The following is a 27,959-nucleotide window of genomic DNA, read 5'->3' as shown; positions in this document are numbered from 1 at the left end:
CAAATTACACTATTAATATTGCCTATTATAAAAACAGCATCTTGCAAAAACATATTTTCAATAAAGATAAAATATGAAACTTACAATGATGCGATTAAAAAGCATGGCCCTGTTGCTGATGTTGTTCACTGATAATAATGAACAGTCATAGTACGGGTTTTATGTTCACTTTCAGAGATTTCCAACCACTTGGTTTCACCAGGCAGATCATATACACAAGCAGCTCCTTGGTTGCTGATGGCATATACCAAGTCCTCTGAAGCTGTAAAACCATGAAAAAGGATGGACAATGCATTAGTTACGGTGTTCAGTCAACAACAGTATTTGCAAATTTTGTAAGAGGTTTTTTTTTAACATCATGCTAATTTTTCCAAGAGGAAGCTCCTGATCATAGTTTCAAACAATGACAGTTCAATATCATACAGTATTTGCTGAGCTATTAACAATTGCTAAGCTCCACAAAATTCTGCTAAAATTTCTTAAAATTTTATGCAATGCAAGAAAAATTTGCTCTTCTTAAGGGATAACGGCACAATCAAAACTTAGTGCAAAACGACTTCATCATAAAAATATGTATACATACTGTGTTCTCTCATACTATACCATTGTAGTGAGGACATCAAGAATTAAATATAAAATTCATAAATTACAAAATCACATAGGTACATATGAAAATTAATATCTTGAAGGAGGAATATATTTCTGAAAGAGCTGCTGACTTTACGGGAACTTTGTCTGAAATCCTTTCCTTAACCTGGATATGGCAAAACCTTTAAAAAACATAATCATCAAATAGCTCACAAAGGTGATTTGCCTGGATTGTCAGAATATATTATATATGTCTACAATTAATAAAACTGCCATACCACTCTAGGGCAATACCCTTAATTTTTTTAAAGCAAAGAGCAGGGATTAAAAATTAAATATTCTTGTTATGGTAATAGTGAAAAAACCATTGGCCTTCTGGTTTCCATTAATGCAGATTCATCAACAGTTTTATTCATTTAGTGATATAAATCTCTTTGATGGAAATCATTAATAATTCTTTCTGACATGCATTTTACCTCCTACGATATTTTATTAATACAATTAACTGTACAGTATTAAAAAGAATTTGATTCTCAGTGTTATGGGTAAGGCATAGGATAGAACTACAGTGAAATTCTCAGTACCAGTTCTCTACAAAGATCCAGTAATAATAATTTTTTGAGAAGCTGAATAGGGGTATCTGAATGTCACAGACATTGAAGTCTCACCAGTACTTCCCATTACGTGAAAGGTGAGGGTTCGGTATCCATATGATGGATGAGACTGCCATTGGCTGCCACTGGGCACAGCTTGGTGTCTGGTGGTTGACAGTGGTCCTCTTTTGATAGGGATAGTATTGATGTAAAGATGTCCATGTTCACCAGGAACCTCAACCTGGAGGGGCAATCAGTGATGTAGAATCTGATGAAGCATGCATTTATTGGGGTCATGGCAGACACCACATCTTCCTTGGACAGCAGCCCTACTTATATTTTTTCCATCTGCATCTGGGGGGACAGTTCTTGGCTGCTTTATCAAAACTGGGATGGTATATGCAGATGACAGGTGAGTGGTGGTGGTACATCTCCACAGCAGTGGCCAGAGTTTCGTTGTCTTGGTCCTAGTCATGGGCATCTCTGGCTTCATAGATGGTACGGGCAGTGTGTTACAAAGTCTTAGAGGCCTCCCGCAACTCGCTGGCCTTTGGGAGGTCTGCCATAATTGTGTCCTCAGCACAGAGAAGGTAGCAAAGATGTTGGTTGCAAGGCAACAGAACCACATCTCCCTTGCCAGGCTGACCTTGGGTTTTCCATTTGAGTCAAGCTCTGATAACTACCCTATGGACTTGCTGGTGTGTTCCCAAGTGGAGTGTTCAGAATGTCAAGGGCTCACTGGGCATGGACAGGTGGGGGGTAGGGAATACTCAGCTATCAGAAAGTGGGTAGGTCCTCGTACAAGATCATCTCAGTGGGCATCCAACCAACATGCTATGTGGGGGAAGAGGCACTGTAATTTATCAGTTAGTGAATGTTATGAAGGCAAGAAGGTAACTGTACTACGAGAGACATGATATACAGGTGCAGTTGTACATAAAAGATTGGAGACCAAAGGGAAAATGACTGTTGAGAAATGGGTTTATGCACTTGGTTTCTTCTGAAATGATGGAGGTGGGAACACCAAGCAGCTATTTGTAATTCTGTTTTACATGAGATGCAACAGACTGTGTGAAAGGATCAACAATGTGCTGAAATCTACACTGAAGTAGTCTTCCTTCCCCTAGTTGTCAAACTTGTCTCCCCCTCCCTCCTCGTCCTCTTCTGCCCCTTCTTCCTCTCATAGGAAGAAGTCTCAAAAACATTCTCAAAGATTCTCATAAGAATTTCTTCCCTCTCCCAAGGTTGGCAGTGGCATTTACTCACTTCTGGATGGAATGTTTGCTACAGAAAGGGTTGACATCACATTTTCAGTGTGTGCTCTTGACCCAGTTTTCTCCCATGTATGTAAAGCCCTGTCCACACTAGCGGGCATGCCTGTCGGGCACTTCCAGTTCTTTATATTTCCTCTTGCTTCTGAAGCAGCATTACCAGACAATCACATCGTTCTGGTCAGTAAAGCTTATTGAGTAGGCAAGGAAAGAGGGCAGTCTCTCCATGCCCATCCCGTGGAAAAGTAAAAAAATAGCGTTGTATGGAGTAGCAGTAGCAGTGTGTTTTTTTTAAAGATTGAAAGGAAAGCTATAGTTGAACGGGTTATGGAAACAGTGTTTGCCTGTCAGGCAGTGCCCGCTAGTGTGGACAAGGCTTAATATGCATGTCTCTCTTTGTCATCTCTACATAAGTGATATCTTGGATAAATGTAGCTTGGATCAGTCTAAGACATGTTGAAGTAAAAATAAAATTTGTCCGTGTAAACTGACAAAGGTTGTACCATTCATAAGACTTGTTAAGACAGTTATATGGTTAAGGCCAGACACTAAAGTTTAATCTTGTTGTACAATGTGATTTGAGTGGAAGAAGTCTCCAAAAAATTGACTGCTAACTCACATAGATGCCTGGCCTGAATAAATAAATAAGTATCAAGTTAGAGGCAGAGCCCTTAAGACTTAGCTGAGGCAATCTCAGTTGATAAGCTTGAGCCTCTTGGCCTCAGTGCCACTGCCTGTCTCTCTTTTTCAGTAAAATCCTTAACTCTAAAGAATATTATCATCATCTTGTTCAGAGGATATCTTTAAGAATGTCAGTTTCATCTACAGGAGTCAATTTATATGATACTGTACTGTATATTCAGCTGATTAAAAAAAATAATCCTTTTAACTTTACACAGTATTAAACTGAGTCACTGCCTTTGCTGACCAGTAATATAAGCAGCTGGTAGAAATGTCTCCTTACCCTTGTGTCAGATAGCATATTATTAGCTTCATTATTTTTCCTAGTTTCTAGATTGTGAGGCTATCCGAGTGGCAGAATATAATAAATTATTTTCAAAACATGGCAGTTCCAAAAATGCTTTGGTTCAGCTGACAGTAAACATGCAGTTATCATCCCTCTGAGTCATTCAGGTTCATATTATTGCAATTATAAGGGTATCACAGTTCAGTTCTTTTGGCAACTGTTAATGCAAAAGAAACAAACAGGAGAACACTGGATAGGGGCGTAATAAAGAAAGGTAAATTTGGAGAGAAACAAAACTTGCATCTTCCCCAAGATACCTATCCCCACTTTATCTAATAAGCCATTACCATTTGTCTTCATTAGTGATGAAGCATTTCCCCTTGAAGAAAATTTCATGAAACCATTCAATCAAAGAGAAGTCAATAAGGAAAAAACTACTTTTAATCAAGGGCTTTGCTGAGCTTGAAACAGTAGAAGTTGCAGTTGGAATATAGTGCTTTCTGTTTTGAAGAGTTTTTTTTATAAGATGTCCAGAGAAACTATGACAGCTTTCATATTAGGGATAGGGGTGAATACAATGATTTTTATGCAAATCTTGATGAAACACCCAACACATGACCTACTTCTCAATCTGGAAATGTAGTGTAAAAGATCTGGAAAACAGGTCATTTTCACCAAACTAATTTTTAACAATACAGCAACTTCTTTCAGGTTTAAAGATGATTTATGTTCACCTTTGTGTCTACTGCACATAACTTTTGCAGCATTGAAGGAATGTACAACTGATTGAAGTTAATAGGATTTTTATTTTTTTGGGGGGGAGGGTTGGCTGATTGTCCCTGTATTATTATTAAAAAGAACTGTTTATATATAGTGCACCTTCATGTTTCTGAATAAATTTATCAATAACGATTACAGTTTGTTCCTTTCATTATATGCTAAATTTTTCTTTTACCACAATATATAATTACTATTTACTGTGTGAAAATTAACAATACAGTACTAAAATCAAATAGTCTTTCAGTTATCCTGGCAATATTGGATACTGTACTGAAGAGCATAGTGTTTCATGTTCACATAGGAACAAGAGGTCATAGTACCGTACCTGATCTTCAGTTCCACTGCCTGATTTTTTTGATGCCTCAACTTTTCTCATTTCCTTTCAAAATGAAGTTTGCACATTACAGTATTTATGTTTCTGGTAAGCATGTCTCTTGTATTTTCATTAAGCTTCTCAATTAATGGCTGATAAGCAGTACAGGCAGTTCCTGGGTTACAGCAGGGGTTCCATTCCAGCGGCATGCCCTAAGTCAGAAAACACTGTAACTCAGAGCATCAGTGCCCATGGCGCTGTAATCCTACTTACGGCGTCATAACTTCAGAACATCAGCCGTAACCCGGAACAGACTTTTTATGAATATATTTGAAAAAGCACCATAAGTACAGAACGCCGCAACTCAGAGCTGCCACAACCTGGGGACTACCACTCCTCCTGTGCCTGAGATTTATATATCCTAAATAACTCTATCCAGAATTCATCATCATCACACAAGTCTGACATTTCAAGCCGTACTTAAGAGAGCTTTCTTGATAAATTAAATTTTAGGTCCTTCAGGCTTTGTTCAAGACACCACTCACATGCATACTTCCAGTTCTGAACAAGAAAATCTATGAAACACCTGTTTGACAGTGTTGTTGGTATGATTTGATTTAATGAAATCTACATTGTCAAGCCAAGCTATGGGGGCATTTTTGGCCATTCAATGCTGAAGACAGTCAAAAGAGGGAGTTGCACTGACTGGACAGCATGATATTAATAAAGGAGATAATAAAGGAAGCAGAAATGGAGATTAAGTAAATGATAAAAAGTGGGTGCAGCTAAGGGGCCAAAGGGACGCTGCAAAAATGTTTAGTACAGTAATGCCTACAGTGCACCCTGTGAGGTGCACTGATGCCCCTTACCCCCTATGGGGATGGTCTTGTTGGAGTGTTAACTGCTTATTCAGACCTCTCTGGTCAATCCTATTGCTCACAAAAGACCTGAAAAAAAATCCCTCTCGCATTCAAATATCCCTAAACATTGCCCACTCCAATCAAATCGTAAGACAAAATCAAACGCAAATGCCTGGCCTTATAACATACCTGTGTACACGTTATGCATTTGCTCTTGTGGTATTCATCCAGTAATTGTTTTTCAACAACATAAACTGGAAAAGAAATATAAAAATCACAATTTTTTAAAGTAAATTGTATTTTTCCTAACTATACAAACCTGAGGTCCTTTACATTAGGAATTACTGTACTTTCAGCAGAGCTGGAAACGGCTGTTGAACTTTCGAACAAGGTGGTTAAGCAGTTAACTACCGTCCGGAGGCGGGAGTACCACCTGCCCAGATGCAAACATTCCAATTGTTTTTCGGCCCAGGTTTCAGATTGGGGGGTGGCATGAGGTGGGCATTAAATGTAATGCAAAGGACCTCAGGTTTGTATAGTTAGGAAAAATACAATTTACTTTAAAAAATTGTGATTTGTTCCGACACGATATACAAACCATTGGTCCTTTACATTAGGAAGACTCACTAGTTGGAGGGAGGAATCTGAGTGAGTCTCTATGAACTGACTGAGTCTCTATGAACTGACTGGAGTTCACCACACCTTGTCTTCCCTTCCTGGTCGATTGAGCGAGGAGGGGAAAACTGCCTCTGACAAAATGATCGGGTTGTAAGAAACGCAAGATCAATTGTCAGAGTTCTGGATCCCTTTGCATCAAAGAGGAAGCATCAGTTCATGCAAAGTAGGCTAGGAAGAACTCGGAGTCAGTGACATTAAGGCAATTACAAGCATTGTGTTTGTCTTATTGTCATGTTCTCCTTCCCCCACCCCCCCACCCCCCTTGCAAGGGGAAGGAGTGGGGTTGCATCTATAATCCTGAACGGAAACAGAACGGAAGCTCCAGTTGAGTGCTTACCTGCATCGACTGCCAGAACCAGCATGTAACAGCACGTCCACTCCCTGCCTGTGAGAAGAGAGCCGAGATGGGGAGAAGGAAGAGAGGCCAGTCACACCACATTCATTCTCCCAATCACAACCGTACATCTTAGGCGAGACGCAACCTGTCCTGTTAGAGGAGCTGGGTAAGCTACACAACTTGTTGAGCAGCCACCACAGGACCCAAGGGGAAAGTGTCCAAGGACTTGTGTGCAACATACTGAAGGTAGAAGAAAGTAAAGGTGGTCTGTTGGGACCACACTCCTGCCTTCAAAACCTGTGGAACCGACAGGTTCTTCTGGAATGCAAGGGACGGACCAATGATGTGGACTTCGTCAGCTCTCAGACAAAGCGTACCAGTGTCATCTTCTCCAGTAGCAGAATAAACTCTCCTTATCGTCTCACGAAGCCAGAAAGAGATTTTGTTCTTGGACACTTCTTTCTCGGTCGCGTCAGTACAAACGAAGAGTTGTCGACACTCAGGCCGGAGACAGCGTGTCCTCTTCAGATGGTGCCGCAGCACTCTAACAGGGCACAGTAGCATCTCGCCTGGTTCATTACCAACAAAGTCCTCTAGGGAGGGGATCATGAAAGACTCAAACCGAGCGTCAGGGACTGAAGTATTCTGAGTCTTTGCCACGAAATCTGGGATGAAATCAAGCGTAACTGATCTCCATCCCCTCGAGCATTTAACATCAAAGGAAAGTCCGTGAAGTTCGCCAACTCTCTTCGCTGACATCAGGGCCAGCAAGAAGATAGTCTTGAGGGTCAGATCCCTGTCTGACAACTCTCATAAAGGCTCGTATGGTGCACGAGTCAGGCTCCTTAGAACGAGAGTCACATCCCATGCAGAAGGCCTGAGATCCCTGGGTGGGCAAGAAGCAAGACCTTTCAAAGCTTCTCATCAGTAGGGAAATCTTGAAAGAAGATCTACTCCTTTCAGCTACAAGACTATAGGCCAAGTGTGGCCCGATAGCCTTTTACAGCTGAAACGGAGAGAAGCTTCTCTCGGCGAAGGAAAACGAGGAAGTCCACGACCTGCTGAACAGTCGCTCTGACCGGAGAGATACCATGTCCACAACACCAATCATAGAAGATGGACCACTTTCCCTGGTATACCACTGCAGAGGGTCATCTGAGGTAACCGGCCATCTCCGTTGCTGCACAACACAAAAAGCCTCTCGCTTGCAGGAGATGGTGGATAACCTCCAGCCGTGAAGACGCAGGGACTGCACTGCCTGGTGATACCACTCTACGTAGGGTTGACACAGCAGGTTGGGCTGGGGGGGGAAATCTCTCTCTGCGCCTCAGGAAGGAGGGCTAGCAGGTTGAGATACCAAACGGCCTGTGGCCATTTGGGTGCCACCAGAATCATTCTGAGATTCGGAGTGATCATCGCCTGGTTGATCACTCTGCAAATCAGACAGAAAGGAGGAAAGGTGTATATGTCGAGGTTGTCCCACAGGTGCTGGAACATTTCGTGTCCTCCACAGCAGCCCGTAGGTCCGGCACGACTGAACAGAAGACCTGGAGTTTTCTGTTGTGCCGGGTGGTAAACAGATTGATGACTGGACAGCCCCATAGGTCGAACAGCCTTTCCGTGACTTCCAGGTAAAGGGACCATTCTGTTCCAATCACCTGATTCTGGTGGCTGAGCTTGTCTGCCAAGACATTCCTCTTGCCTGGAATGTACCTGGCTGACAGCTCTACAGAGTGAGCCAGGGCCCACTCGTGCACCTGCATCATCAACTGGTGGAGCGTGAGGGATACCAGACCCCCCTGTTTGTTGACATATGCCACTACCATGGTATTGTCGTTCATCAGTACCACGGAGTGTCCCATCACTCGATCCCAGAACTCTTGGAGAGTCAGGAAGGCTGCCTTGAGTTCCAGGATGTTGATGTGAAGGTGCTTGTCGTCTCGGTGCCCACTCCCGGAGTCAGCAACTCCTCCAGGTGTGTGGCCCATCCCTCAGTCGATGCATCCGAGAACAGCAGCATGTCTGGAGGGGGAGTAAGTAGGGATACTCCTATCGAGAGGTTTCTGTCGTCCATCCACCAGTGAAGGTCCTCTCTCACCTCCTCAGAAACAGGGATGAGAAAGGACTGGGGGTCTCAGGACTGGGACCAATATTCCTTTAGTCTCCATTGTAGAGACCGCAGGCGAAGACGCCCATGAGGGACCAGCTTCTTCAGCGACGACATGTGACGGATGACAACTTGCCATGGCTGAGCTGGCTGTTCCTGTCGAGACAGGAACAGTTGCGCTGCATTCCTGAACTTGCTGATACGAGAGTCTGAGGGGAAACACTTTCGCTGCTATCATATCTATCAGCATGCCCAGGTACTTTATCCTCTGCTTGGGGCTGAGATCTGATTTCTCGAGGTTTACTACAATCCCAACCTCGCGGCAAAGCCCGATCCTCAGCAGACGTATCCCGTGCGAATGGGCCCAAGCTGACACGAGAGAGAACACCCTCGTGAACACCTGGGGAGCAGTCGAGAGCCCGAAGCAGAGTGCCCTGCATTGGAAGACAGTCTCCACGAGGATAAAGTGGAGGTAAGACCCCTCCAAGGCAAGAAGAATCGCTTCTGTAGAGGAAGAGGAAGGGGAAGGAGCTTGATTGGGTGGCTCAACCTAACTGAACTCCTTGTCCGGGGAAAAGGCATTCATCTGGTCGAGAAAGCCCATATAGCAAGCAAGGACTGTGGCAGCCCCAGCTAAACCCTGCAAGGAGCAGTGAAGAGTATTCACAGGGGATGCCGTGTCTTCTCCTTGAGATCACTGTGCTGACGAATCAGTGTGAAGATCTTTGCGAAAAGAAAATTGAGGGTGTCTGCAACCTGAAGAAGAAGACCCTCGAGTCCTCCTGGGGCGCAACACTCCCAATCTCTTCTCCTTGGAGGGATAACCCCGCCAGAACCCAGAAAACCATCCTCGACTACTTGGATGTACAGCGAGCCAATCCGAGAACCGAGCCCGAAACGTAGATCCTTGTAGCAGAACTTCCATAAAAAACAAAACTTGTCAGGGTCCTTTCTATCCAACTTGCATCCCCCGGCAGTAACCGAAAGGGTTTGAGAGAAGAGGAGAGGAGAAAAAACACTCTTACCTGTCTTGCTAGAAGAACCAGCAGGAAAGGCCGACCGCAGGGGGATCATCAACCAGAGGTGATAATGGCAGCACAGAGGAAGGAGAGCGCTAATGCCAAGGCAAAGCACTAACCTGAAAAGAGCAAAAGTTCACTTGAGCTGAGTCTCCTAAGGAAGGAGAACCTCAACAGCATTCGGTTCCCCGAACCGAGTGAGCTGAGCTGATCAAGTAGATGTGATTGGGGGCTGGGTTTGCAAGCCGAACCACACAAGTCGAGCTGATCACTTAACCGCGATCACAGGCCAGGTGAGCAAGCCGAGCCAGTCTCGAAATGCCATCAGGGGCAGGGTGAACGGGCCAAGTCGATCACAAAAAGCAATCGGTGGCTGGCTGAACAAGCAGGGCTGAGCCGGGAAAGCTCGGTCGTGAACTAGCGCTGTCCTCAAGATATGCTTTAATCTCCTCCAAGGCCAAAGCCCCTCGAGAAGAAGGTTTAAAGGGGATTCTTGTCTGCTAACCCGAGTGCTCGAACCCAAGGATCCAAGACACGAGTTTCGGAACTGATCGAGCACTCGAAACAAAGCAGGCAGGCAGTGTTGAAACATCTGAATGTTTCTATACCTTCTAATCCTGGACACTCGACGACTTGCTAGTCGAGCGCTCGTGACCCCAAGGAATCTGAGCACTCAGCTCGAGATTCCAAGGAGTCCGAGTGCTTGGTGAGACTCCCAAATCTCGCAAGAACAATCATCAGGAGTAAGCTCCTCTCAGCTTCCAAAGAAAACTGAGGAGGAACAGGCAATGAATCAGTCTTAGACACAGACTTCTAAGAACTGGAATCGAGAGCGTGGCCTTGAAAGGTTGCGCACTTGAGGCCCAAGACACGAGACCCCAATGGGGAATGCAAATTGGTTCCTGGCCCCAAAGGCCAGGAAGAGCCAAACAAGAAAACACACTGCATCTCCATAGAGTGGTAGTCCCTCAAAAGTCCCGCAGAACCTCTGAAGGGAACCTCCACCTTGCCTCTCTAGGTGTTCAAACCCTCGGGATTGAGACACCTGGCTGGGAACCTGACTGAGCACTCAAAACTCAGTACTGGCAGGAAGAACCGAGACACTTGCATGTCTTGGTTCTTTCTCTTGCTTGTGCCTGAACCGAGATGGTGAAAGGTCTCTCCAGCATCGGTTTGGGATGCACGAGACTCCGAAGATTCTTGAGCACTCGGTGTGACTCGACAAAGTCGAGCACCCGACACAGCACCAGTCTAGAAGCAGAACTCTTTGGGAGCACAACCAAAGTCTGCGTGCCTACAACACCTGAAACACAAGACCCTGGGGTAAGCAATTCGGTTCCTGAGCCCAAAGGCCGGGAAGAGTCGACAAGAGATCCCACTGCCTCCCAGTGAAGGGAGGCAACCCCTTGGAAGCCCCATGGCAGGACTTCTTAGGGGAGGAAGAGGCAGCTTCCTTGTCTTTGGCTGCTGTTTCAGAACAAGCCTCAGAAGAAGAAAGGGAGAAGGCAGCATAAGACGAAGCCGAAGATCAAATTGAAGACGACTATGTCTCACAGGAATTCTTCCTCAATCTCTTCTCCGACATCTTCTACAAGATGGTGGTCAGGGAACAAAGGAACTGCCAGGACAGCTAAATCAGGAAGCGTAACGGGAGTGGCCCAGGCGACAGGAACACCAGGAGAAACAGCAGGAGCAACCAGGGCAGCTGAGGCAGGAGCAGCCCAGCCAGCAGGAGTTTCAGGAATGTCAGCAGTGGTGACAGGGGCAACCAGGCAGCTGGAGCAGGAGGCACAGCAGGAGCTGCCCAGTGATCTGTCGCCTGGCCAACAGGAGCAATCAAGGCCGAAGATATAGCAGGAGTAGATGGCACCACAGATACACAGAAATCGTAGACACCGACACGGCCCTACGCCATCATCACCAAGGTACTGTGGTCGCTCCCGAAGTAACCACTGTATGAGTGTCACAGGGAAAATTCTCAAGGCTAAGATATCCAACAGTGAGATCTCCAGCCATCTACTGCTGTACCTACGATTTTCACTGTCACCCTGAAGAAAAAAGCAAAGATGATTAGTAGAGGGAGACTCCTCTCGCTCCGAGGGGAACTGCCCTACGAAGCGAGAAGAGGCCGCTGAGAAGAGGTCGCCAATCCACTGTTCCCCGCGATCTTCGCCCGATGAGCGAGCGAAGAGATCTCTCCCGTAGGAGAGACAGCAAGAAGGAAAGCTTACCAGGAGAGAGAAACGAGGACGAAGGGGCGGCTACCAAGGGCACCGTCGGAGGCGAAAATTTCCCACAACGCCCAGCAACCTTCCTCCGAAGTTTCCTCCCGGCAAGCTCGTCCACAGCAAGGCAGCAAACACCAACACTAAGCACAAGTCAGAATAGGGATACAGTATTACAGTTACGCCCTTATACAATCAGAGGGCGTGAGGTCCAATAAAAGGGAAGCGAACTTATTACGTCCCTGGCTGCAGACCCCAAGACACACACGCTGGGGGATGACAGCCTATGCAAGGCTATAAAAAATCGTGGGTTTGTATATTAACAAATATCAAACACACACAATATATACACAAAAAGATAAAAAAAAGATCCCACCAGGGAAAAAGAGCTTCACGAAAGTCAGGCAAAGACCTCCGAAAGAAAACACATGACGGCCGAAAGCAAACTGAAATGTTCACATCGGGGAGGGGGGGGGGTTTTCCCGCCTGCCGGGCGGTAGTTACTGCCTAACCACCTTTTCCAAGAGTTCAATGGCCGTTTCCAGCTTCGCCGTAAGTGATTCCTAATGTAAAGGACCGATGGTTTGTATGTCGTGCAGGAACAATCAGAATATTTTAGAGTAGTCAAAGTATAATGTTTTACACATAAACACACATACATGTATTATACATATGTATGCATGTATAAAATGTGTGCGCACACTGAGGTTCTTACACCGACATTAAATAGAATAAGCAAATTAAACTGCAACACATAATACTACAATATTATACTTACTTATCCACCAAAAGTCTCCCTCTGGTGTTTGCGTCAAATTGAAAAAACTGTCTTCTCTGACATAAACGACTGATTTTGTTCTGTTGAAAACATCATCATTCACTTCGGAATTGGCATTACGATTTTGCAGACACGTGGAAAGCTCTGACAGTGTCATTACTGGTGAATGCAATACTGATTTCCTCGTTTGCGTCATATTGATGAACATTGTTGTAGGATCATCCGTTTTTAGTTTTGTGAGGTCAATTTCTTCAGACAATACCTTCCCGTCGTGGACTGGATAGTATTTACCAGAGAGGTAATTATGTTTACTAACTATAACTGTTGAACGCCTACAGTCAGTTGCTGTTGAAGAAAAGAATATTCAGGATACTCAATTGGTATTTTCGTAAGTCTCTCAAAAATAAATCTTGAGGTTTTATTCTAAAAGACAGATAGGTAAGATGAAAAATACCACAAAGCCAAATGGCTCAAAATCCTGTTGCTCACCTAGAAATCAAAAAAGCTTTAACAAGTGAAACTGTATCTACAGTTATTCACAGGCACTGCACACTGGCTAGTGACACACTTGCTTCAATGAGCAGTAGAAGATCATACCAAATGTCTCACCTAATTTAAGCTTCAAGCGACTTGTTAATGGGCAGTGACTCATTCTAAGGAAAGGTAATGTCATTATTTCTTATCTACAACACATAAGGAAATGATGACGAAAACTTCAGAGTGGAGGTAAATGTGACAAGGGTCCCTCAAGATGAAATACTTATTGAATTAATGATCTGAGGCAGGTAACTGACAGAACTCACAGGAACATCATTAAAAAGGGCTGTGATACCTACAGATTACACTTATTTTCTTTTACTATATGAAAATAAACACAGTCGTTACTTAAAGGAGTTACTCAACCTAAAAGCAGGTGTTTCTAGTATTAATAGTTAAGTTAGAGTCCTCCTGGGCCTCTGTTGGCTCATATGGCAGGTAACGGCAAGAAAAGAAAAGGCTGTAACTTGTAAATTTCACCCCTCCAAAAATATGTAGTTTTCTTAAATCTAACAATGGCCATTAATCTAGAATTGGAAAAATAAGGCATATTACTGTATTTGAAATCTTTCCCATAAATAAGTCATCACAAAGTATGGGCAACAATTCAAACTTTTTCTTTATCCACTTGCACTGTTCTTGTAATTACTGCCATCATCAAAGGAGGAAATTATTTGTAGCAGGAACTTTTTGGTACTCTATTAGAGTTAAATAATACAACCTTCATTTAGGAACTAGCACCAGTTATGAATCCAGTTAATTTTTAAATCAGATCCGCGATAATTTATGTTAGATATATGAACAGTCACAATATTAGATTTGCAGTGTTGCTAGCTTTTTCCTGGTACATTTAATTAGAATATATGACTAGTGAAGTAATGGCTCCTTTCATTCTGTGAGTGCAACATTGTCACATGTTTCATATTTGATAATCATCCCCTTTTACAGAACCCATTAAAGTATAGAATATAACACAATAAAAAATCTGAAAAGGGTCAGCAATATCAATGTGATATATGAAGTCCTAGATTCTAGAAGTATATAGGAGTAGAGATTTTGGGTAATGGTAAGCTAAGAGAATAACGGAATCACAGAGTACGTGAGCATAAGATTGGCAGGAAGCCAAGGTATGAGCGCATGAAGGGACTGTTAAACCTACCCTCCTCCACGGAAGTGAAGTGCAGATGCTGAATGCAAATATGAAGAAGGCGGAAGCCATACGGATGAATGATCTATGTAGCATGTGTGGTACAGAAAGAACTAAGAGTGAGAAATGAGATACATGGGAGTGGTAAAAGGATTAGGGTAGGTGAGAGGATGTATCAGAGTTTTTTGAGAAGGTTGGTCATGTGGAGTGAATTGAGGGGGTTGGGCTAGTATAAGGTGTATGGAATTTGGAAGTGTTGGGAAGAAAGCCTAGATTTAAGTAATGCACTCACATCCAAAAAGTGAGAGCGTATGTCAGAGATATGAGGTGAATGGTGCGCTGCATGTAGAGGGGTCAGCAATGCTGTTGGTGAGCCTTGTGTGTACTGTACGTGTATAAATTAGCTGGTGTTGTGGAAGGTTTCTGCACTGGGGTTCATAAACAATTCAGCAACTTATAACTAATGTAGCAGTGACTGATTTCTATTTTCTTGGGAGATACTCCCTGTTAGGAGAAACGGATTACAATACACCACTTTTCTCTTTGGAGGGTGGGGAAGAAATGCTAGAAAGGTACACATCCTTTTTCTTTACCCCAACAGATGGTGTCACCTATTTACAGCTGGATGGGCAGGTAGGAAGGCGGGAGCGATCCCCAGACTTATCTAATGGCAGCAAGTACTGTACACCTAGCCACAACGCCCATCTATGGATGTATCTGTTAGTTTATTGTATTAAAATGTCGAAAGTACTTACGTGGGCAGATGATCTTGAGCTTGTTTGCTTTTCTGCCAAATCTCTGAATTGTCGTCTGTGGGAAGAGAGAGAAAACTTGAATCTAAGAAAAATCCTTTATTAAAGTATGAATTCCGCAATTAAGATTAAATTATGAAGCAGTTTTGGTATCAGCAGTGGTACCAGGAGCATTTAACTATCCTAAACGGCTATATTCTTTTGAATGATCTTTATCCAGGAACAAAATCAACCTCCTCCCATGATCTATTTCAATCCAAGAAAATGTATTTTTATATTGATGAATTTCAGTGATTACTTGCCGTCTAATTAAAAAAAGAATAGAAGTGCTTTTTTAGCACATGTTTGGAGGTTAAAGCGTCCAATGATTTCAAATTTCCGTCTCCGGCTTGGTTTCAAAAGGTTTATAGTAAGCCAAACTAACAGTAAGGTATGATCAAAATTATCCAAAAATGGATAAAAAAACTTTCTTAAAAAAGAATTCTCAGGATGATTCACGAATTTATTTCCCCTTAATTTGTTATATCGGTCAACTGACAATAAGGATAGAATGTCCTGGAAAGATGCAGTCAACTGGTGCGAAAAAAGTGGTGCCAAATATGAGATCCTTAACACTTGTGTCAGCGAGAAGAGGCAACTTTGCTCAAGAGGAAATAAGTCTTCAGCATTTCAAGTGAATGCAAATAAACAGTACCTTTAATCGATTGAAAGGTTCCTAACTTTCCAGATCTAAAACAATAGGCTAAAGAACACTATCCAAAGAAATCTTTAAACTCGATTTACGTGCTAGGCTCAAAGTCTATCGCTAGTCGCATACATTCTAGTAGGGTAAAGGGCCACTTTCTAAGCCAAAGACATGAACTATATTTATTGGGCAGAAATTGTTTGGCACTTGTTTTAATCTTAGCAAATTCCTTGAGTAGGTTCCCGCTTACGTGCCCTTGCTGCATTCTGGGGTCTTGTTTACTAGTCTCGAAGGGTCGTTACACTTTTATAGTATTTGCTTACATTTGCTGTATCAAGGTTTCTTGTTTGTAAAATACTTTTTTATTGCATATAGTGACAGATCAGTTCTTACTGTAGAGTTGTCCCGTGAAGATCTCTCGTAAAGCGTCCATTGCCTCGTGAAACAAAGGTTGTATTCGAATACAGTGCTGTTTATCTTCATGGATAACTCGCGACGAAAACACGGTAGTCCGGACACTAGCTTAAACCATCCAGTGGCTGGAGGCTTATACTGGATGTACACTTGACCTGTATCATTGCATCCGCAGACTGCTAAACACACATCTGAAAATACGGAGTAACAACTTACAATTGTAATAATTCAATTTTGCATTTATCACTTGGCAAACGTCAGGTAGTGTAATAGGTAAAAGGAGGGAACCACTGTCATTATATGTCAACGAATATGAAATATTTCAGACGTTTTCCATTCTCATACATACGTGACTTCAGAGATATGTCAATGTACTATTTACTTATAAATGTTTTAATTAATATGTACGTGTATACAAAATACATGTACAGAATGATTTGCCCAGGCAAAAAACTAGAAAGCACATAAAAACAATAAAAGCTTAGCTTAGGTTGTAAGACCAGAAATGTGAGGAAAGTTTTTGACCTTCTTTCCTTGCTTCTAAGAAAAGACTCGAGGATTACGAAAGAAAGCAAGGATTTACTAACCTATATGAAAAGTACCACTTCTAGTATCTCCAGCATGAAAAGTGCCACCTCCAAATAACCTGCGTGAAAAGTGCCACTACTGGAATAACCTTCATGAAAAGTACCACCACTGGAATAACCTGCGTGGAAAGTACCAACACTTGAATAACCTACATGAAAAGAACCACAACAGGAATAACCTGCATGAAAAGTACCACAACTGGAATAACCTGCATGAAAAGTACCACAACTGGAATAACCTGCATGAAAAGTACCACATCTGTAATAACCTGCATGAAAAGTACCACAACTGGAATAACCTGCATGAAAAGTACCAACACTGGAATAACCAGCATGAAAAGTACCATAACTGGAATAATCTGCATGAAAAGTACCACCACTGGAATAACCTGCATGAAAAGTACCACAACTGGTATAACCTGCATATAAAATACCACCACTGGAATTTTAAATATATACTGGTATAATCTATATATAAAATACCACCACTGGAATTTATATATATATATATATATATATATATATATATATATATATATATATATATATATATATGAACAAAGTTACAGCCAAGAAAGAAAAGTTAAACAATTGAGATGCTAAGCACTGTCGTCTTATTACCAAGATATGGTCACAGTAACTAACGCTATTAGGAGACAAGGGTGTATATATATGGTGAGTGTAAGTCCTAAGGGAATACATAAAGGTTGGGAGGTCACAAAACGGTCAACGGATTAACATCGAAATCTACCTATTGGTAATGTTCTTTATTCTGTCTTTCAAACCCTTCTAGAACATATGTTTTATTACAGGGTCAAAAGAAAATATTCCTTAAATAAATTTAGGTTCTTCTCCCAAGTCAACTGAATCATAACAGATTCCAACAAGTTCCAGCAAATAGTTTCATTACTTCGTAATATTACGTTGCTTTGCGTCCAGTTTACTCTGTGAGACTTTTCACTTAAATGCAAAAATAGAGCATTATAAGTCTGAACATCTTACTGAATATTTCTGTTGTTTTATTCAGTAAAATAAGTAAAATGAATCACATTCCATACACGGAACTTTGTATACAATATTGCGATCTTTTCGAGGGCTATTTTTATAAGCATGTTTTTATATTATTATATATGAAGGATACATTTGTATTAAACAATTTTAAAAAAGGTTTTACAGCTTCAAATCCAATAATATGTGGCAAACAAAGGGTGTTTGAGGACACTTCTCTTTCCGATTTTTCATAGAAGGTTCTTATAGCTTTATTGTAACAAATATCCATAATGTGGGCTGGAGAGCATAGATCTCTTCCTATTTTTCTGATGTTTTTGAATTCTTAGTCTAAAAACTCAGGGCTATTCGCAAGGCTCGAAGAAACATCGATGAAAAACTGAAATTTTGATATTTATACATATGATACCCTGAATGATAGTGTACATGTGTCAAACATAAATATCAAAATGCCTACTCGATCACGAAAGGCAGCAATTCATTACTTACCAGTCACCATCGTTGAGCTCATTAGCAGAAAATATATGTGCAAGGTGACAAGCTTCATTTTTTCGCTTGTCTCTCTTGCCCAGAGAGATTCTGACCTGAAAAGGCAATAGACATTACTTAGAATGGCTACGGGTCACAATTACATATTAATATAATCAAAGCACGTGAACAGTACATCGGAATTGGAACATGAAATTTAAACTAAAGGCAAAGTGCTGGGACCTGAGTTCATTCAGCGCTGAAAATGTTGAACTAATTTTTAGGAGAAGGTGAAAAGTGAGATAGAAGAGAATATGAACGGAGGTATAGTTAGAGGAATGAAAGGGGTTGCAGCTAGGACCCGAAGAGACGCTTCAAACAACCTCAAAAGTAATGTCTACAGTGCACCGCGTGAGGTACACTGACAGCACTAACCCCCTATGGGAATGAATCGTGAAATTCAGAGTAGCCGTATCTTTAATAAGTGCTGAACATGTCATAAAACCCGTCATGCATTCTGTTGAGTAGAACTATATACTGTATGTATATATATATATATATATATATATATATATATATATATATATATATACTGTATATATATATATATGTATATATATACCATATACTCATTTGTATACATTAATACGGTGGCCGGTATGTAGACTCCTGGTTATTTTACCCCGGTAATTTTACTCCCGGTAAACTGAAATCCGGTTTCGTTAACACCCGGTAATTTGACACCCAAATTGACAATTTGATTGTTTCGTAAGTTGAAGGATTACTCTACACACATATATTTTTTAATTCAAGCACATAAGTAACATTTAGCAGTTGCATCCGAGCCCTTGGCGGTATAAAGACTTTTATAATCATGCCTCGTACCAGTAAGAGCACCCGTGGAGGAAGAAACTCTCAGATGACTTAAATTGCATTTATGAAATGCAGAAAACAAACGTTGGTTAGTCAAAAATTTATTGGAAGTGTGAAGTGCATAGTTGCAAAGCACGCCTAAATACATTAACAGGCATGCTTCGCCACTCTAGCACATGCATCTCGGAAATTTGCAGCCGGGTGAGGAACTGCAGTACCGGAAGAATTCACAACATACTTTTCTTGTTTAATTTACTCTCCATTATATACAGGGTTCCGAACATACGGCCATCTTTAGTTCTGTGAAAAATAAAAAAAAATATCTATCTGTACCACGAAAAACATAAATGGTACATCACTGAAGTTCACTAAAAATGAAGTTAAATTAGAACACTTCCTGCTGAAGGCCGAGTTATCTGTATTCAACATGGGTTTTAAGTTTATCTATATCTGTAACAATCTTAGATCGGTTTCCTATCAAGCTTTACATAAAATTCTAAAATCAGAAATTATCAAAATTAATATCAGAAAGGTTGTGACAACGTTCTTTTACAGAGGACTGGGGTGGCCTACCTACAGGTACCTGAACTTACGTCTTTGTTCAGAAGTCCTGGTAGATAAAAGTCTCGTTGAACTACCCACGTATTCCGAACTATACTTCGGACACATGTATGCAAACTCTACCTTTGGCAAGAAAGTGTTCTAATTTAATCTAATTCTTATCGAATTTCAATTGTTACTGATACATCATGTAAGTATGGACGTAAATTCTTCATTTTTACAGAACTTGCAGATGGACATATGTCCAGAACGTTGTATACTGGAGATTAAATAAAGAGAATTTTAAAGTTTTCGTATTCCAGTTCCTCGTCGGACTTGAGGCTCTAATCCATATCGATAATCAGTAATGCCCTGGGACAATATGAATTATTTTTCAGATTTTAGCTTGTTTCACATATTCTTGTGAACAAGACAGACTGAACTGAACCAAAAAGACTAAGAACCAAAAAACATCACCTCTTCGGTTTGAGCAAAAATACGCGTATTTCATTCTACCTTTAAATGTATATCAAAAGTTTTTATAAAAAACCCATTATGAATATCTCAAAATCACGCCTTTGAGACCTTCCGGCCATCGCTTAAGAATAGTTCGGCACCTTCAGGGTCCTGGACACATTAAAATAACTTCGTTGTTATGACTGGACGGTTGCATGATGTGTACGGGGCCGGTTGAGTGCCGAAGCAGGTTTCAGTTAGGGATGCTCGCGATTGTTTAAATTTTATTTAGTCACTCTTGTCTAAAGAAACAAATCCAGCAGAGATCCGAGATGTAAGGTTCAAATTTGTCAGGTTCTATTTTGAGAAAGAGTACAATTTGAGTGGAATGGAAAATGGCTGATACTTCAGACTGTAGCCTACGGCTTGGGTGGTCAGAGTGAAGGGATTTGCGAGACTTTCGAGGATTTCGAACGCTTCGTAAGAAGAGAAATTGCACGGATAAAGAATAAAGGAATTATCTGGATATATATTATGCAAGTTATTACAAAAAAAAAAAGCTTCAGGTCACAAAGTAAGTGTTGCAAGGAAGACTGGAGCTGCATGAAAAGTTTCGGGTACAAAAAAGTGCTATGAAAGCAAAAGTTGGATTGGAATAAGAGAAAAGATCGAAAGGTGGAAGCTGTCTAAAAGAAATCTCTGCTTAGTAAATGAGGAGTAAGGAAGACTGAAAGGTTAAGAAATGTAGAGATACGCTGACAAACAGTTAGGGGTTAGCGTGCTGCTGTTAAATCGTCGGTGCACATGAATGAACCAACTAAGACTGTTGATTTCTGCATAGGTAATTCATCTTTTGTTTAATATTTTAACAACAGATGCAGCACTGGCTGCTCTTTAGTTTTCTGGAACCACTTACTTTTAGGGAAACAAATAATAATAATAATAATAATTATTATTATTATTATTATTATTATTATTATTATTATTATTATTATTATTTATTATTAAAAATTATTTTAAAAATACTCATGATAGCATGAGTCTTGAAATGGAAGAATAAACCATAGGTATAGCCTATATGGAACAAATATTTTTAAAAATAAATCTAAACATATTCCCGAAATCTCTCTGTTCAGATTCATTTTTAAATATATTTGTACCCATGCATAACTGTGGATTTGATTCTCCATTATTATTATTATTATTATTATTATTATTATTATTATTATTATTATTATTATTATTATTATTATTGTTGTTGTTGTTGTTGTTGTTGTTCAAGCAAGAGTGATTTATGCACAGGCAGACGGGAAGATATTTTTTTTTTATCGGGCAAGTTCTCCACGTGTCTGCCTCAATATGGTATTTCTCATTTTCAATTTTTGTACATCTCTCTATTAGGCTGGTTAGTCTACGACTGCTACTGAATTTCTTGTGACAGACTATATATAAAGACTAACATTACTTCTGAAGTAATAAATACTGCCAAAACAGCAAAATTTCAACAAACATAAACCGCGTTTTTGCGTAGATATTAACATTAATCATTTACAGACGTATTCACATATAAGTTGGTATATGCTTTATACAGAAGATACACACTAACAAAGTATGCCTATTATATGTGGTATACTTGGATATGAAAAACAACACAACGAGACAAACACAAGAACTGTGTGTAAGTGAGAGGGTTATTGGCAAAAGCAGAATACTTACTAGAAGCCGGTGGCAGCTAAGAACAACAACAAGCGGTAAGCACTTAAATGACCGAGTGAAGAGTAAGCATGATTTCAGTAAAATTAGGCCTGATTCAGTAAATTGCGGTTGGAATCACAAAGTGTGTTATAAGTAACTGTCATGTTTTGAGCGAAAAAGACACTAATAGAACGAAAGCAAACGCAAAGAGAATATGGTAGTGTCAACGGATACGGTGCAAATTAACAGCGTTACTATATTTAAAATCTTAGAGATGGTCACTGCATGTTTTGTCCGAATTTGCTACGTTCAAAGAATGAAGATTCATGAGTAAATTAGAGCTTTTTTCCATGGCTGGGCACGCATTCATACATACACAATGGGTGTTCAATAGTACTACATTATTTGTTTCGCTTCTGTACGGTTACTCGCAATGCAGTCATTTCTTATTTATACGTGTTTTACAGCGTTAACCAACTTATTAAATCAATCGCACTGAAACCAGAAAAAAAAGAGGGGCGTTTGTCACCACAAAGACCAGACGATCACCCACAACGTCGAAGAGTCAACTGAACCGCCCTCCTTCGTTCTGCCCTTCCCTTCTCTAGCTATTGCTCGTGTTGTCTTGGGAGATGTGTTATGTCGGATTCGCTGGGTATCAAATGCACTTACTTCAGCATTTAGGATGGTGAACAATACAGTTGTTTATTCGAACGGCGGTCACGTATATGTCGACTTTCATCTCGTAACGAAAACTAGCAAATGATCAACAGCTTACTCCTTACAAGACGATTGAAGACAAATAAAAGTTCAAGAGCAAAAATTATTGCTTAGCACCTGCTGCAGCTGACCCCTGACGACTTAGGGCGCAAGAGGAGTGTTCATGGGAACAGTTAAACACTTAAGAACACGGCTCATCTCGCTTTATTTTGCTATAAACAATACTGTGCTTGTCATTGTAACATGTGAACAAAGTTAATGTTGTGACCTTACACCGCTAATTCTTTTTGAGGAACGATGATGTTTCCAACTTCCGCTGATAGATAATACCAACCCCACCCCATTCTATTTTTTTTTTTTCTTATTTAGGTCAAGTTCATACAGCACAACTGTAAAATGACTTGAGGTGTGAGGTGCTACAAAAATAAACGGCGAGAGAGAGAGAGAGAGAGAGAGAGAGAGAGAGAGAGAGAGAGAGAGAGAGAATTATGTCACTTGTAACTAGTTTGGACCTATATAACAGAATTGTTGCCTTTTATCTATGCTAATTCTCTCACTAAAATAGTGCGTTCGAGGATCGCCTGCATACAGCATCTTACTAACTTTGCTTTTTGTTAATTTGATATCCTAGGATATTGTTGACTTTTTCTATAAATTCAGCGAATAGCGAATGTAGGCCTATGTATTGAGGCTGGTTCCGAACGTTTCTCCTCATTCACGGAATGATTTAGAAGCAGTTAGTTGATGGGATTAACTGGAGTCTCGTTTTGGTTTGCCGGTTCAAGTTACCTTTCTTTTATATAATTTTCTATTAAGTCTATGACTAAATCGATGGTATAGGGGCATTTTAGGCCTTTCAACAGTTCTCACAGACCGAGGGAAAAATCAGTTTATTTTACTAAAAGTGTGGAATATATAACAAAAGTTGCCATGCAATTAAACTTCTAGTATCGCACTTTGGGAAACCAAATCCGTGCTTTTCATGGGGAACCTTCCAAAATGTGAGTCTTTTTGCTGGCAATGAAAAATGGGCATACAATTTTATCACGTACAATATTCCCTATGTCGACGTTTACATGTCCCAAAGCAAATTTTACTGCGTTTTGTAAAATGCTCACATAGTAATCTGCTCTACCAACACTGTCATTTGCTCTGCATTATCTAGCCTACACTCAAACTAAAAACTTTTTCCAATCAAGCTACAGATTGCCCCATAGCGTTTCCCAAGACATTCATACATTTCATATATCAACAGGCTGAGTACATAATGAACTGGTAGCTGATTCTTTGATTTTCTGTTTATGGCCAACTGTATTTTTGTTGTCTTATTTTTTTTATTACTCTTCGGCAAATAAACTTTGCTTCTTTTACGTTATCTATACCTGCCAACCATTCACAATCATTTTCCCAATTTTTGTTATATGAGCACAATCTGCTACACAGATAGTTTCATTCCCTAAAAAACTATCATTATTTTTAGGACTTTCAGGAAGAGATGCTGCATTACACACTGAGCTGGGTAATAATTCACAATAGTCACAGTCACCTACACATGTCATTAAGCCCCTGCAATAATAATAATAATAATAATAATAATAATAATAATAATAATAATAATAATAATAATAATAATAAAACCGTAGACATGAGAGGAGAAATCAAATTCGATTTACCTTCTACATCTAAAAGCCTAGGGCACTTAATTCTGCCTGGTAATTGGAAAATTAAATGATGGTTGAATTTAAGCACAAAGGGGACAAAGGCCAAATGAACGGTCAATCATTAATGGACAATCATAGCGACTGTATGGTCGTTACCGTCGTGCGTACCAATTGACCGATGAAATGCGCAAATGATTGGGCTTGTGTTAGTCTGACAAGCCAATGCACATCAATAGTGGACTGCTTGTGGCTATATAAGCATAAATATCTCTGCCGAGACTGGGTAGCCATGGCAGGTAGAGTTCCCAAGCAAGAATTATGGTCCCAGGTTTGGCTACTTATCGTGAATTACAAGGCTTATGGAAGGTAAAATATGCGAGGCCTGCAAGAACAGAGCGATGACAGCGGATGGATACGCCAAGTAAGTTGAAAAACTAAGGAAAAATGAGATAAATGCATGACGTTGTGCAGTGTTATTAGGAAAATAAATTCCTTTTTGCTCAAATTAAATAAGGCATTGAAATGGTTATTAACAGAGAAAGGTCTTAGAGCTGTGAGAAATTAAATAAACATATTTTTTTTTGGCCCTAACTGGCTTCCATTGTACTGACACTTATTCAGATATACCTACCTTCATATAATTTTTCAGGGCGGATATAACAGCAGTGCAAGTTTCCACAACTATGCATTCAAGGCTCTGTGGACATATTGCTGTAATAAAGCTTCAGGTTCTCTCATGATTAGACTGCTGCAAGAGAAGGAAGGGTGCTAGTGTGTCTATAACTTACAGACATTGAATCTCTCGTATTCATACTGGTGTTTTGTTTCTTGAATTACTGAGAAACTCTCTAACAAATTCAGTAATATTACATGATCCATAAGCAAAAGGTTTTCGTAGTCCTCAGAGGATGAGAATGTTGATGTTGGTGCTTGTTGGGCTTGACATTTGTAAATTTCCAACGTTTTTTCAATCCAAAATTTTCTCTTAAGTATTCTTTGGTTCTTGTTTCCAATGCGGGAATGATAGCTGTACAATGCGCGCACTGACTCATCCTTACCCACCGACTTGCATGCGGTAACTGATGCATGTGTAATCTTAGTGGTTGAGTTTAGGCGTAGCCATAAGATTGCTAATGTGATATAGATTGTCTCTATAGCCTTCAAACGGAAAAAGGTTAGAACAATTGACTAGACCTATATTACCTACATCTAAAGTTCGCTGAACACTATGATGTTCCTCTTGCTACTCTTCATATGCCATCTCATATGAAAATTGTGCCAAGACGCAGCATGCGAGAATATGTGTACTCAGTATACGAAATAAAATGCTTGAATGTGTGCAGACAACGGTATGGATGGGTGCGACGTTGTTGCTGACATCTAAGCCTATGCTAGGAACCAGGCATAATGATTCACCAAACAAACCTTTTTTTCTCTCTCTCTATTTCATACAAAGTACAGTAGGCATGATCAAAACCCTACAAAGATGGGTAAACATATTTTGGACCAATATTTCATAGGTGCAGGTTCAGTAAGTGCGAATGACTTCAGTTCACCCGTAGGGTTATTTGGTTAAATGGTAAATCGAATGCAAGAAATTGCAAAAAAGCTTGGCATTTATCACCCAGTATATAAAAATACAACTATATATATATATATATATATATATATATATATATATATATATATATATATATATATATATATATATCAAAATAGCCATTAATTTGCCACAGTAATATCCGGTACATATTTTACACACACACAAACATATATATATATATATATATATATATATATATATATATATATATATATATATATATATATATATATATATATATATATATATATATATATAATATATATATATATATATATATATATATATATATATATATATATATTATATATATATATATATATATATATATGCGTGTGTGTGTGTAAAATGTATCTACTGGATATTACTGCGTGGCAAATGAATGGCTGTTTAATATAAAGTTTTTTTTTTTTATTAAATATTAACTGTTGCTAATAAATAAATGATGTAACTGCTTCTTTTGAAATAAAACTCCCATGTATTTATAAAAAAAATCGGCTGTTTTAATTAATCTACATTAGGCCTACTGCTTACCTCGTAATTCGAGCGTGTCCTCTGCTGAATATATTTCCGTGGAAAGCCAGATTCTCAACTTGAGCAAACCATATCAGTGTTGGTTTGTAACCGGCGGCTGCTTCTGCGCCATTATTGTTTTGAGTCACCAGTTTTCTTAATTTCTTGGCAATACTGTGAACGCATATCTTTATATATATATATATATATATATATATATATATATATATATATATATATATATATATATATATTATGCTTACATTCACCAATATCTAAATTTGGAAGTGCCATTTTTTCGACAATTTTTTTCTAATGCGCTTTTCAACGTTGCTTTATTCTCGTTACTTGGTCGTCATAATATATCAAAGGGCATTTATGCTCTTCATTGTTATATAAATTTGATAAGTTGCTCATCTGGAAATCTCATGGTCAGTTGGTCACTAAACAAAAAGGCAGAGAAGGTTAATAATAACCGTTCTGGGCGATCGTTGAATTCTCACTCTAGTTCGAACTCTTACGAAGTAGCGAGAAATAACCAATATTATGGAATTTGTTCGATTCGATTCTCAAACTTACTCTCGCATGAGAGAACTGTTCAAACTGTCGTGCAAGACCTAGCCAATGCAGTAAATCGAAAGAGAAATAGCAACGTGTAAACCCATCTAAGGCGAAGATCACTTATGGTCAGAGCCCTAGACTTATGTACTCAATGCCTAGATCTTTGATTGTTGTTGCCTAAAACCAGTTATATTATTCAGTAACTGGGCCTAATACTATTACATACATTGCAAACTGCGTCCAGTCTACGCGGAATAAATTTATTTTCTTTGGGTGACTCAAACATAAACGTTAAATGACCTCACAGGTATAAGTACATTCACTGGACCAGTCTTGCTACCAAGTTTGCCTAGGCTTGGATTTTGTGAACCTAGAGGGCTAGGAGCCTAATCTAAGGCTGTGGGGCAGGAGCTTTTTTTTCAGTTACCATCATTTAACTTTGATACTTACACAGCAGCACACTTTCTCTAAATTAGCCTAGTCAACAAAAAGTGAGGTAGAAGCCATTTCACACTGCCTTGGCACCACATTTTAAGTGAACTTTGACACAGACCACAAACAACTTGACCTATTAGTCACTGTTATCATGATACATGTCACAAAAATAAGTCCGCACTGACACCTTTCTCCAGTTAATCTCAGAGGCAAAATTTGCAGTCATTAGCTTAGCATAACTATCAGTGTTATCACAATACACAGCTTTCTCTACGGAGTGCTAAACGAAGACTGATCAAAACGTTTAGCTTCGTTTTGTTCTGGACTCTGGTGATCTTTATAAAAGCAAATGGGAAAAATAGTCTAATTGTCAAAAAGTCTATGTTTATATTATGATTATTATGCATTTTCTTTTAAATAAGAGATACATAACGGGGAAGGACAGAGAGAGTGAAAGCCGAATAAAGAACTGTCCGTACCACTATAAGATGGTTGGCAACTCTATACGATTTATTTAGTGTCAGTTGGGTTTCATGAGACAATGAGGCAAAGAGAAACTAACAAGAATATAATCACAGATTTAGCCAGAGGCAGAGGTAACTGACAAGTGGCGTTCATTTTCTGAGGGCGGGAGAGAAGGGTACAGGAATCATAATTACTGGAACACTTAAGCAGAAAACATAGATAGCTGACTTTGCAAGGTTTCTGAAAATATTAAGATAAATAAATTGACAAGACAGTTACTTCGATAAATATGGAAATAAAGATATATCGGCGAAGTACCAAGA

At 39.8% G+C, this 27,959-nt stretch overlaps 1 protein-coding gene across 8 annotated transcripts; it reads right to left on the bottom strand.

Annotated features, from left to right (window-relative positions):
• LOC136828848 (uncharacterized) lies at window positions 1-27,464 on the bottom strand. Of its 8 annotated transcripts, XM_067087126.1 has the most exons (8): window positions 27,187-27,463; window positions 26,197-26,349; window positions 18,136-18,230; window positions 16,031-16,242; window positions 14,956-15,010; window positions 12,517-12,861; window positions 5,562-5,626; window positions 1-262 (listed from the first exon to the last, which is right to left on the bottom strand). In XM_067087126.1, exons 3-8 carry the CDS (start codon window positions 18,191-18,193, stop codon window positions 146-148), a joined length of 852 nt encoding a protein of 283 aa, XP_066943227.1. In that variant the 5' UTR covers window positions 18,194-18,230; window positions 26,197-26,349; window positions 27,187-27,463; the 3' UTR covers window positions 1-145. The 8 variants fall into 8 exon arrangements, with proteins under 8 accessions (XP_066943227.1, XP_066943228.1, XP_066943224.1 ...); XM_067087127.1 differs by lacking the exon at window positions 5,562-5,626 and having other exon boundaries at window positions 27,187-27,464; XM_067087123.1 differs by lacking the exon at window positions 26,197-26,349 and having other exon boundaries at window positions 27,187-27,334.
• Window positions 27,465-27,959: the final 495 nt, after the last annotated feature.

This window comes from Macrobrachium rosenbergii, chromosome 43 (assembly GCF_040412425.1).
Source record: "Macrobrachium rosenbergii isolate ZJJX-2024 chromosome 43, ASM4041242v1, whole genome shotgun sequence".
Lineage (NCBI taxonomy): Eukaryota > Metazoa > Arthropoda > Malacostraca > Decapoda > Palaemonidae > Macrobrachium > Macrobrachium rosenbergii.
This window is presented reverse-complemented; position numbering and strand designations above follow the sequence as displayed.

What these genes read in the sequence shown, in the direction of transcription:
- LOC136828848 (XM_067087122.1), bottom strand. An exon ending in CTTCACGGGACAACTCTACA is followed by an intron (nt 15,011 to 16,030) that starts GTAAGAACTGAT and finishes CTCTTCCCACAG; the next exon opens with ACGACAATTCAGAGATTTGG. An exon ending in AATGCATAACGTGTACACAG is followed by an intron (nt 263 to 5,561) that starts GTATGTTATAAG and finishes ATGGTTTTACAG; the next exon opens with CTTCAGAGGACTTGGTATAT.